This window comes from Herpailurus yagouaroundi, unplaced genomic scaffold, assembly GCF_014898765.1.
Source record: "Herpailurus yagouaroundi ecotype Mexico unplaced genomic scaffold, PumYag 29, whole genome shotgun sequence".
Taxonomy (NCBI): domain Eukaryota; kingdom Metazoa; phylum Chordata; class Mammalia; order Carnivora; family Felidae; genus Herpailurus; species Herpailurus yagouaroundi.
This window is the reverse complement of record NW_024412377.1, coordinates 41,963,528-41,976,009: the sequence shown is the minus strand read 5'-3', so window position 1 is coordinate 41,976,009 and position 12,482 is coordinate 41,963,528. Positions and strand designations below refer to the sequence as shown.

The following is a 12,482-nucleotide window of genomic DNA, read 5'->3' as shown; positions in this document are numbered from 1 at the left end:
TCACATCTAGCAAGCGCACAGTACAGAGGAAGCTTTGATCATGTCTGATGTTTTCTGATCTTCCCTTCTACTTTATTTGTAACCGTCTGGTACCTGTATTTCATTGTAGGTATTGCCTCACACACATTTTGGGAGTAGGCAATGGAAAACAATAAAGAAATCTGGTTCATAGTTCTTTCCCCGTATTTCCTCCCAATGATCCCCGTATTCTAGTTAGAAAACCCAATCAGAAGCAGCTGGAGAGGGTGGATTTTTATTTCTTCTTAAAAAAAATAAATAAAATGAATACACGGGCTGGGATTTCCTTCCCTTCTCTCATTCTCCCCCTTAAAGAGAAGCAAACACTGTGAGAGTCCTTAAGACAGAGAGGCAGAGAGCGGGCCACCTGGACCCACGCCGGAAGGAGAAGCAGCTTGACACACGAGGGGCCGGAGCGAGGCCTGGCAGGGGAGCGCAGCCTGCCCGACCGTGGCCGCTAGCGGGGGTGATCTATCGTCGGCGGGGATGGACCTTCCGGGATCTCCCCAGAGCCCTCACAGCTCAGTCTTCACCTTGTGCATCAGATCCTTCTGGTCAATCTTGTCTAGGTCCTGGTACCAGCGGTTGTAGGCCAGCAGGGCCACGTTCTTGGCAGCCACGGCCATCACCTCCACGGAGCTGGCCGCCCACTCCAGGGCATTGAGGTGGAAGAGCTGGTCGTGGAGGGCGAAGCGCGGGAGGCCGGTGTGGGAGCCGTACAGGGGGTGGGCCTGCCACTCGGCCGTCTGCACCGAGTAATAGGAGCGGAAGAGGGTCTTCAGCTGGGACCGGAGGAGGGGTTTGGGGGACTGCACTCGCCAAACGGCTGCCTCCTGAGGCTGCTTCCGCCGGAAGTTGGCCGAGATGTTGACGGGACAGATGTTGTCCAGGGCACAGAAGAAGTTGGGGAAATCCGTGGTGAGGATGCTGGCAAAGGGGAAAAGCTTAGGGTCGGGGAAACCAAAGTAGGAAGAGTTGAGGTAGCCATGGACCAAGGAGACGACGGTGGGCTGGAAAGGGCCCTGGACGGCATCAATGGGCGGGTCGAAGCCTTCGAAGCTGATGGTGCTGCTGCTGTTGTCCAGGTGCAGGGGGGTGGCGATGACCACGATGTCATAGAAGTCAGAGCCATTGCCCACCTCGTTCTCATACTCTACATAGTACAAGGGTTTCCCTTCTGGAAGGAGAGAGAATAGAGCACAGAAGTCGATTTATTTCTCGGTTTCTACCCACTGATCTCCCCCTGGGGTCTAGTGCTGAGGGGATGAGACTCCCGTGCACCTGGGCTGTCCAGATGGTGGGTCCTGGGCTTTCCATGCCGGTGTGGCTGCAGGGTGAGCACTGGACTGGGAGTCAGGAGACCTGAGCTTTGGCTCTAGCTCTGCTGTGGACTAGCTGGAGGAACTTGGGCAAGGCTGTGGCTCGAAGTCCTCCGTGGTCAAACGAACTGGGCTAGATGAAGGCAAGTCTCAGCTTTCTGGCTCTGACATTTGACTCAGGACGACAGTGCCCTCTGGCGTCACTCGGCAGTGTCGGGGCTTTCCACGGGTTTGTTGGAACCGCTCCCCCGCAGATCAAAGACCAGGGCTTAGGGGCAGAGTGGTGGAGGCGAGCACGGGTCTAGGAATGGAGTGGCCACACCCCGTGCTCTGCTCACTCACCTGTCTGTTGCAGGGTCACAGTGGTCACTGTGGCATGGATCACATTGGCCTTGGTGAGCTTCAGCAGACCGGAACAAACCAGCTTGTTGCCTCCCTCCACAGACCACAGGCTGCCCTGGGCCCCAGCGAGCGACATGGCTCCTAGGCAAAGCGGGGGAGAGCGGCCTGTGGGTTCTCAGAACCACCGGGCTGTGTGGCTGGAGAGTCCAGCACCATTCTGCCCGCTGAGCCCTCCCTCTCAGGCCCGACTTTCCCAACACGGACAATGAGAGAAAACACACACCCACAAATACAACAAACTTTACAATGCGCTGAAGTCAAAATATGCTCAGGGCAAGAGCCAGCTATAAAAGACCACAGATTGTAAGATTCTGTTTACACAGATCGCCCAGAAGGGGCAAATCCATAGAAATGCAGAGTGGATTTGTGGTTGTCCAGGGTTAGACGGCAGGGGGTTACTGGGGAAGTGATGGCCATGGTTATGGGATTTTCTGGAGGCCACGAGAGTATTCCAAAATTGACTGGGATGATGGCTACACCACTCAAAACCATTGAATTGTTCACTTTAAATAGGTGGATTGGGGGCACCCGGCTGGTTCAGTCGGTGACTGAACTCTTGATCTCGGGGTTGTGAGTTCGAGCCCCACGTGGGGTGTAGCGATTACTTAAAAATAAAACCTTAAAAAAAAATAAAGGGGCGAATTGTGTGGTATATGAATTGTATCTTGAAGGATACACACAAGTACTGGAAGACGGAGCAGGACAGCCTCGTTGAGGGGACACTTGGCAGGACCTGAAGGCTGGGAGGGAGGTAACCATGCCAACAGCCAGAGGAACAGCAGCCCGGCCGTGGGAGGTACTTGGCTAAATACAAACCTTTTCATTCATTTAGCCAACAAAAATGGGCTGAGTGCCTCCAATGGTCCAGGCCCTTTTCTAAGTGTTTGGGATACCCAGTAAACAAAGGAGACAGAGCTTCCCGCCCCTGGGAAGCCTACCTCCTAGTGGGAAGAGATGAAAGGAGTAGATTAAATAGACAGCTAGAAGTTGATGGCCACAGGGTAGGGGGACTGGCCCTGCTGCGGGCAGGAGTGGGGTGGCAGGGTAGCTTCCATGAAAAGGAACGTCTGCACAAAGACATGGTGGGGAGCAAGAGTTTACCAGAGAAGAATGTTCCAGGTGGAGGGAGGGCCACCCAAAAGCCCGAAGATAGGGGTGTGTCTGGAACGCTGGAGGCATGAAAAGGAGGACGGAGTGGTTGGAGCAGGGATGAATGAGCAGGTAGGTGGTGGGGCCCAGGCCAGGCAGTGCCTTGAAGGCCACTGGAAGGGCTCTGGGTTTTACTTGAAGGCAAGCGGGAGCCCTTAACAGAGTTTTACACATAGGCCTGACATGATGTGTCTTTTGTTTTAAAAGGATCCTGCAGCTGAGCCCGCAGGGGGAAGGGGGCAGGAGGGCGGGGAGAGGGGCCTGGTGGGAGACCTGTAGTAATCCAGGTCAGGGAGGAAATGGCGGTGGGAAGCAGCCAGACCCTGGATATATGCGGAAGGCAAAGCAGATGAGATTTCTTGACATACCATGTGGTGGACATGAGATAAAGAACGAGTCAAGGTTTTGGCTGGAGCCACACAGAGGAGCTACTACCAACCAAGCTGGGAAGACCACAGGGGAGGCGGGCTTGAGGGGAAGGGTCAGGCGTTCAGGTCTGGCCACGCTGAGTGCCGCCAGGCCTCCCAGTGGAGGCACCTGCTGAATGTGCAGTCCTGGAGGTCATGCTCGGGAGCCAGCGGGTGGAAGCGTGAGTGGTCGAGAAGAGGACCATGAACCTGAACCTTCCATGTCAGCAGCCTAGGAGGAGGGATGGACCCAGCCTGCGCAGGTCGTGAACATGCCCCCTGGCCCCAGTAACGAGCTGGGGAGAGGAGATGTGCTGACGGAGGACTACCCGGGGGCTCTGAGGTCCCAGTGGGGCAGTTCCTGAAACTCAGTGGTGGAAACACACTGGACCTAAGATCTCAGCTTTCCTTTCACCATCTGAGAAGTGGGGCGAACACTATCTCCTGCCAGCCTGGAGGACTGATGGCCAGAATCAAATAGAGTTGAGGCAATAAGGTGCTTAGTCAACTAGGCCTGGTAAAAGTGAGGTTATTACGGGGAGCCCAGCCCCTTCCGGGCGCTGTGGGCCAGGGGAAGGGCAGGAGGCAGGCCGAGGGCCAGAGGCTCACCGGCAAAGGCGGGCATCGCCGCGGACTGGCCGTAGCTGGCCCGCAGGACTGCAGAGACGACGTCGTCGATGAAGCGCTGAGTGACGCCCACCTGGAGCAGGGACTCCGCCACGGAGCGCTGGGTCATGTTGACAAAGGCAGACTCGCCCAGCGAGTAGAGCAGCTCCTCCACGCCTGAGAAGGCGTAACCATGGGCCTGGTACTTATAGATCCTGGAAGACATGCAGAGGAGCCCTTGTGCCGAAAGGCCTTCTGGCTGACCGCCCACTGCTGGCTCACCGCACCCGAGAGCCCCAGCAGGGACCTGCCCCTCCTCTCCGTGTAGGGGGGAGAGAAGGCTGATTACTCGGCCCGTTTGCTGACTCTGACGGTCCTTTCCCAGCCACAGCGACAGTGCAGAGGGTGGGGCGGACACCCTGGAATCCCACTAGACCTGGCTTCACATCACGGCTCTGCTAAATGATGACTCCGGCACCCCTGTGAGGGCACAGCCCACTTCTCACTTGGGGGGACGACTGACGGGCAGTGTGGGCCACAGCCGGCCCCCACAGACGCTGCCCCGTCTGCAGCGGCTTTGGCTCTGTGCTGGCTTCTGGGGCCACACTGGACCCGATGGCGCATGTCTCACACCAACATCATCATGCTCTGTGCTAGCCCAGACTGGCCTCCTGTCCGGCTCCAACCAACAGGCTCTCACGCAGCCCCGAGCTCCCATCTCGTCCCTCCACATCTCCCCGCCTCCCGGTCTCAGGGACTAGCGGTTGCTGGGACTCATCTGCTGGTAGATTTCCAGAGGTACTGGTCCTTGAAACGCTGCCTCTGCCTGGGCTACTTAGTAACCGTGTTGACTCTGATCGTCAATGGGACATCCAGACAGAGTTCCTCTCCCGCGAAAGAAAAAACTCAGCGTTGTCGGTTTGGGTAAAATTGGCAGGGGAGAGAAACAGAAGAAAAAAGAGGGGTAAGGACATAACCTTTGAGGGACACCTGGAAAATATAAGAAGTGCCATGAAAGGCGTAGCTGAGGAGGTGGGGAAAGTGGAGGAGGCCAGGGGGCCACCTTGAATGACCGCCTCTGGGCCAGGAGGCGGGGAGGACATACAGCGGAGAGCTGGGGTGCCAACCGGCGAGTGGGTGAACTGTGGGAAGTGGACAGAGTGACACTGGACCACTTGTGCTCATTATGTGAAGGGGTCGGGGAGGAGACCGGGACCCAGGGAGGAGGGAAGTGGTGAAAAAAGGAGCTTGTTCTAGATGGGGAAACTGGGGGAGAGCAGGGCTTGTAAGCGGGTGGCCCACAGGCTGCGTGAGGCCTATACATGCTTCATTTTGCTTATTTATAAGATGAATTGGTTGCATGTATTGAAAAACCAGATTTCACACATAACTCTGGGTTTCTAGCGTCTTCCAAAAAACTGGAAGATCTCGCCACATGAGGTCAGCATTGCCACGCGGCCACAGCTGGCTGCCCCCTTGGGTGGGGCCTTGCTCCTCAGGGCACCTGCTCCCTCCTCTTCTCTGCCCCCTCTCTATTGCACTCATTCACATCCCTGGTGCGCCCCCTGCAGGTGGCTGTATTTGCAACCCAGGCTCTTAATTCATCACCAGTTCAGCGGAGGGAAGGAATGCTAGTGCGGCAACACCAGAGACCCATCCCCGCACTGTGCGGGGCTCTCCCACGCGAGCAAGGAAGTCCCTTTTCCTTCTCGACAATTTACAGTCCAGCTGGGTCCCTCCCCGTCTCTCTTCCTCCCTCCCTCCAGAAGGCCTTGCCTGCGGCCTGCCCCGCTGTACCTCATGAACTTCTCCATGACCTCCTCCACCCACATCTGCAGCCTCAGGAAGCTGATGCCGTAGTGCCACCAGAGGCGGAAGAGGTTCAGCAGGTACCAGTCCGTCTCTTCCAGCACGAAGTGCTCCCCGCTGAAGATGGCGCTCCTGCCCACCACCTCTCGCCGGTGCCTCAGCCCTGAGGAGACAGGGAGGAGCCCCTCAGGTCCCTCTCACGGGGCCCCCAAGGAGATCTAGCGGTGCCTGAAGCAAAACGCAGGGTCCTCCTGAAGGATGCAAACGGACGGGCTCCATTAAAGGGAATATGAACGCTACAGTTTGTTCATCTTTGCTGCTTGTTTAAAACAGTGAATGAGGGGCGCCTGGGTGGCTCAGTCGGTTAAGCGTCCGACTTCGGCTCAGGTCATGATCTCGCGGTCCGTGAGTTCAAGCCCCTGTCTGAGTGCTGACAGCTCAGAGCCTGGAGCCCGCTTTGGATTCTGTGTCTCCCTCTCTCTCTGCCCCTCCCCCGTTTGTGCTCTGTCTCTCTCTGTCTCAAAAATAAATAAACATTAAAAAAAAAGTAAATAAAACAGTAAATGAATGCACTGGGCTGGCTAGTCAATAAAGACGTGACAATGTAAATAATATGCCAGTTCAGTTTTTTTTTTTTTTCCCACAGGGATCCACTCAGTCATGAGGGAGGGAAATTCAGATGTCATCCCGGAATGTCCAGGGGCTGACAGCTGCAGGGCTTGCTCTCGGACGGTGGCCTTGGACACCAAGACCGCCTGGAAGGACTCACGGCTCTTTGCAAGCTTCCACATGCTACAGCTCACAGAGCCCTGAGACTTAAGCATCTCAGTTTATCCTCTCTCAGCTTGGGAAGAGGCAGAACAGGTGACAGCATCCCAGTTAAAGATGTAGAAACCGAGGCTTAGAGGTTATAGACCTGCCCCAAGCCACAGGTTTTTGTACATTTCCCTCCTACTCCTGTCCCTGAGCCACTAAGTTCCCCCATCCCAAGGGCAACATTCCTTCAGCATCCTTCCAGAGACATTTTCTGCAAACACTCATACGTGTATATATCTAGGGGGTTCTTCCTCCTCCCACCCCCACCCTCCACACACTGCTCTGCAACATCCTGACGTACTGTGTCTTGTAGATTGTTCTATACTTGGGCATAAAGGACTTCCTCAATCTGCCTGCTGAACTGTCTGCTGGCTATTTAATATTTACTCTCAGACCCCAGTGGGTGGGACATGGGATATTTTCAACCTTTTGCTACTACAAACAACACTGTAATGAATAACCCTGTGTGCATGCCACTTAGCACATCTTCAAGTATACCTGCGGGATCCCTTTTGAGAAGCCGAGTTTGTGCGTCAAACAGTGTATGTCTTTGTGGCTTTGCTACATGCTGCTGGGGTTGAATCCAGCTCTCTTACTCATTAGCTGCGGGGCCCCAGCCAAGGTGTAGACACCCTCTGAGCCTCCGTTTCCTCAGGAGATACAACCCCTGTCTTGCAGGAGGGAGGACTGGAGGTGAGGTAATGCCTACGCCTAGAAGGATGTTGGGTACCTGGCAAGCACACAGCATGTGGAAGCCATAAGATTATGGCTATTGAGAGGCAGCAAATTGAAAGGGAAGGAAACTGGCCCGGGAGTCCAACCTGTGCTCTAATCCGGGCTCTGCAACTAACTCTCTGCGTAACCTCAGGCAAGTGCCTTCCCCTCCCTGGTCTCAGCTGCTCCATCTGTAAAACGAGGAGACTGGGCTACGTGACCTTCCAGACTTGACCTTCGGGGAGATCTGGAAAGAGCCCAAAGGCTGCCGCCAGCCTCGGGTGCTGTGTGCTGGAGCCCCGGGACGGTGCACTCACCCAGCTGCTTGACGAAGTCCTGCATGTGCAGGCTCAGGGAGTGGAAGGAGGCGGCCCCGCTCTCATAGTGCTGCTTGTTGACTGAGATGGTGGCCAGGCGGCCGCCCACGGTCCCCTTCTCGAACACGTCGATCTGCACCCGGGGGCCGAAGTGCTGCTGGAGGAAATGGGCCACGGCAGAGCCCCCGATCCCGGCCCCCACCACGGCTGTCAGCAGGCCCGGGAGGCAGACGAGGGGAGAGACAGAGAGCAAGGCCGTGAGGATACAGGTGCCACCCTCGCGGCCTCCTGGGTGGTGGCTCCCAGGCCCTTGCGTTTCATCGGCTTATGCCATCTCAAAAAGGAAATCTGCAGCTAGTGTTTAGTAAAGCTATCAAAAAAGAGCAAAGGACAACCTGAAAACCGTCACCTAGTAACCCTCCTTTTGTCACGAAAGGGACACCTTGGCAGCACAAAGAGCAGGAAAGAAATCTCAAAATTCTGGAGGATCATTTAAAGAGAATACATTTAACCTTACACAAACTCGTTATATTGTCCCCGTTTTTATTTCACTATGAATTGGTGAAAACTTGGTCACTGACAGGTACTGTTAGGTTAGAACAGTGTTTGGAAACTCAACCCAGGGGTCGGCAAAGTACAGCCCATAGGCCAAATCCAGGCCCACGCCTGTTTTTGCAAATAAAGTTTTATCAGAACACAGCCACACTCTCTGTAGTGGGTCTATGGCTGTTTTCATGCTATGGTGGCAGGCCTAAACTATTTATTCTCTGGCCCTTTCCTGAAGGCGTCAGCCAACGACTGGTCTAATGCAACCTACCACCTGGCACTTAAACCTCTTTTACATCTGTTTGCCAAGACTGGAATACACCCTGTGACGGGTTGCTCACTACCATGCTGGGCACTCTATACCAGTCTGGAGTCTTGCTCCAAAGTTTCGGCTCTGGGGTCTTTCTGGATCTTATCATCCACTGTCTTTCCTATGCCTCCTGCCTTCCTGCTATTTCTAAACTTGGTTCATATGCCGTGAGTGTTCTCATCCAAGTCACTGATAAAAACGTTTCACTGGCAACGTGGGCTCTGAGGTGCTCCTAGGAACCACGGTCCAGGCAGATCCTAATCTCGATGCTAATGCTGAATAGCACAGTGCAAAGCCAGCAGAGCAGCTGTGAGGCTATGGAACTGGATAGCCACACCACCCACACTGTTTGCCCACCACGTATCTGAGACACAGGTTCCCTCTCATCTGACAGTTGTGGAACTCGGTCCAAAAAGAAAGTGAGACAAATCTGGTGTGATCTGTCCTCACTAGACCCGTGTTGGACCCATGACGGACCACCAGCTCCTGTCAAGAAGGCAAAACTACAGGGTTCTTTATGATCTGGCCTCCACGGCCTTACTCCCTGCCCCACCGCCCAACACTCCACCTTCTTGTCTGCCTTGACTTGCCTGTCTCACACTTGTGCCTTTGCCTGCGCTGCTCAGGAATGCTGTCACCTTTCACCTCGCTGCTTCTGTGGCCCCCGCGTGTAATTGTAGCTTGGCTTGCCGGGCTCACCGCAGACAAGTCAGGTGTCACTCCCACATATCCCTGCAGCACACGTTCCTACCCCGGGGCTCGCCCTTGCACACTATCCTCCACTCTCCTCGTTTAAGGACCGGGCGCGGCTCACTATGCCCCCAGATCCTGGCAGGCGGTAAAGCGAAGGATTTGCTGCATCTTGAAAAAAACAAACCACTTCCTCCTTTCCAGTGTTGACAAAGCCATTTTCAAGAATGCCCTTAACCTTTACAAAGCGGTGTGCTCCCTTCCCCTCCATTTGCGGCGGAGTCCCAAATTACTCATTTTTCAGAGGAACTACTCTCACGAGGCCTGGAAGCCGCCCACAGGGCTATAGGGAAGCGGAAGAGCTCACCCCATCGAGAACCAGCTCATCCGACCCCCACAACCTGACGCCCACTCTCTAGTCCATGACAAGATGTGCTGGGGCACAAGCGAATCAAGCAAGGCTTTTGTCCTCCTGAGCTCATGCAGGGAGTGGGCAGACAGACTCATGGACAATGAGCTAGGACAACGTGTGACCAAGTGAAGCAACAGGGTTCCAGGGAATCCTGAAGAGGAAGCAGTGAATTCTGCCTGAGGATATGCAGACCAGGCTCCACAGGGGAAATAACGTTTGGACAGTCGGCTTTGCCAGGCAGCAGAAACACTCTCCACAGTGACATGGGCATGTGGAACTGGGAGGGGGGGTCGGGGGTGAGGCGTTTAAAGGGTCCAAAGCCACACTGAGGTGTTCAGATTTGACCCCCCCCAGCAGTCCGAGGGTGAAGCCCTCCTCACAGGAAGTTTCTTCATTCTCGTGTGTAGAGTCCAAATCACCAAGGGCGAAGTCAAGCTTTTGTCAGACAGCTAAGGACAGTCAAAAAAGCTACGGGGCATCTTGGCATTGCCCAGCGTCCTGCCCTGGGTGACCCCTGGGGCCAGGTGGGCAGGGCCAGCTGGAAAGACTCAGCGAACTCTGCTGCCCACTTTTGAGAGCTGGGGGAGGGCCCCGCACCTCCAGACACGGCCTGCCTGACTTCCCCATCTTTCGAAGCCTGGCTCAAAATCCACCTTCTCTAACCCTTCTAGCTCTCAGGATTTCTCTCTCCCCGGAAAGCCCTAAACTCTCAGTCCTGGCAGGCTTGTCTGTCTTACCTCTTCATGGCCTGAGCTGTGGTTTTGTAATCCAAAGGAGCCTTAGCCCTGTCCTAGCCCAGTAAGTCTGTGGTGCTCCTGCGGGACATGCTTCCCTGCCAACAAGGGTACAGAGAGGGCAGCTTCGTGGAGTAGGGCTCTGTACCCCCCCCCCGCCCCCCACCAGAAGCCTAGCATCTCTGCCCGTGGGAATTTTATATGTGAGGGAGCTTGAACATCTTTGGGAGTCATGTAGAGTTAAAGTGACAACTGTGATGAGAAATAAACTGCAAACAAATAGGGAACTCAAGCCAGTGATATGCACGATGGAGTATTTAGCACGGTGCCCCGATGTCCGCGATTTATTTTGAAATGCATCAAGTTAATGGGTGGGTGATAATTAGGTAATAATGCAAGTACAGTAGCAGTTTGCTACTGGCAGAATCTTGGTGGCGAGTACATAGATGATCACTGTATATCCAGTTCTTTCAACTTTGCCCATGTTCGAAATTTTTCAAAATGAAACATTGTAATAACAACCAAGATGACTGCTGTTAAAAGTTCTTCCCTGTCGTCCAACAAATCTATCTCCACTAGACCTACCACGGGCTCGGTCTCCTATTCTCCTTGAGGTTTTGGCTTAGATGTTACTCCTAGGAAGCCTCCAGAGGCCTCCCAGAGGCCTGAAGGGGTGGGTGGAAATGCTCTCCCTATCAGGGTACCTTCTCGGCCTTACCACCGACTTCCCTGTATTGCGCCGTCTCTCCTCCAGACAGGAGCTACGGAGCACTGTGCCTGCTACACTGACGGCCCTCAATAAGCCTTCATTCATGAATGACATCACCCACACCCAGTCCTCTCTGTCATCCATCGGGGCACTTGGCAAAGAGCCAGGTCCACCGTAGATGCTTAATGTCCGTGGACCTCTGGTGAGATCTGTGGCCAGTCCTGCCCCGAGCCTCTTTTCCAGCCCCAGGCAGGCGTCGCCACATGCCCACGCCAGCCGGGATCAGCACCTTGCCCACTGCCGGTCCCCTTCCTCGCCCACTCTCAGTCCCTCGCCTCTCCCCCAGCCAGCTCCTCTCCGGAAGACCCCTCCCTCGCCCAGTTTCCCTCCCCTTCCCCCACCCGGCAGCTCCCTGCTGCGATCCCTTTTCCCTCGCAGCCCTCCCCCGCGCAGCCCCCCACCCTGTCCTTCCCGCACCGATTTTGCTGGGCCGGGCATCTCCGCCTGTGGCGGCGGCGGCCAGGAGCGCGGCTAGCGCGGCGAGGAGCCGGGCAGCGCGGGCCATGGCGGGCGGCGATCCGGGCTGCACGCCGGGGTTCGGTCGCTCGCGGGTTGGCGCTGGGCTCGCCGCCCCGCCCCGGCACCCCACTGGCTGTTCCGCCTTCAGCCCGCCGGTCACAGCCTCTCATTGGGCGAGCGGCCGTCTTTCTCCAGCAAGAGGCCCTCATTAGCTGCATCCCTCTCGGGCAGGCTCTGTCATTAGCAGCTTCCCCGTCCCGCCTCCTCGATGCGGCTTCCTCATTGGCTGGCTCGTCCTGCCCACGCGCAGGTGTGCGCGCTTCGACCGTACAGCATCAGGACCAGGGCCCCACTGCGGGGGACCCTGACGGGAGGGAGACCCGAAGCTCTGACCGCCTCGGTTCAAGCCTAGCCGCTGCGAGTTACTAGCTCTCTAACGTGCCTTCTCTGTGTCTCATTCGGTTTCCCTGCTCTGCCTTTCTAAGTGGTTGTGACAATCACGTGAGATAAGGGACGTGATACCGCTCGGCAGTGTCTGCAAGTGCAGCAAATTGCTGACCAGGCGTGCAGCCATGGTGGCCAGGCGCTACCCGCTGCATGCGTGGAAACGAGCCAGATGCTTTCGAGACTGCTGTTACCGACGTGTATTTGCAGTTTCTACATACAGTTTGCATCTCTGCCTTCTACTTAAAGGCGCGGGGGGCGCCCGGGTGGCTCGTTCGGTTGAGCGACCGACTTCAGCTCAAGTCATGATCTCCCGGCTCCTGAGTTCAAGACCCCTGTTGGGCCCAGTGCAGACAGCTCAGAGCCTGGAATCTGCTTTGGATTCTGTGATTCCTCTCTCTGCCCCGCCCCTGTTAATGCTCTGTCTCTGTCTCTCTCTCAAAAAGGAAATATTTTAAAAAATTAAAAAAAGGGGCGCCTGGGTGGCACAGTCGATTAAGCGTCCGACTTCAGCCAGGTCACGATCTCGCGGTCCGTGAGTTCGAGCCCCGCGTCAGGCTC

At 55.7% G+C, this 12,482-nt stretch overlaps 1 protein-coding gene across 1 annotated transcript; it reads right to left on the bottom strand.

Moving 5' to 3' along the window:
• Positions 1 to 234: 234 nt before the first annotated feature.
• Positions 235 to 11,570, bottom strand: PCYOX1L (prenylcysteine oxidase 1 like). The gene is made up of 6 exons (XM_040497307.1): positions 11,436 to 11,570; positions 7,558 to 7,764; positions 5,699 to 5,873; positions 3,905 to 4,116; positions 1,680 to 1,820; positions 235 to 1,195 (listed from the first exon to the last, which is right to left on the bottom strand). Exons 1-6 carry the CDS (start codon positions 11,521 to 11,523, stop codon positions 534 to 536), a joined length of 1,485 nt encoding a protein of 494 aa, XP_040353241.1. The 5' UTR covers positions 11,524 to 11,570; the 3' UTR covers positions 235 to 533.
• Between the last annotated feature and the right edge of the window lie 912 nt (positions 11,571 to 12,482).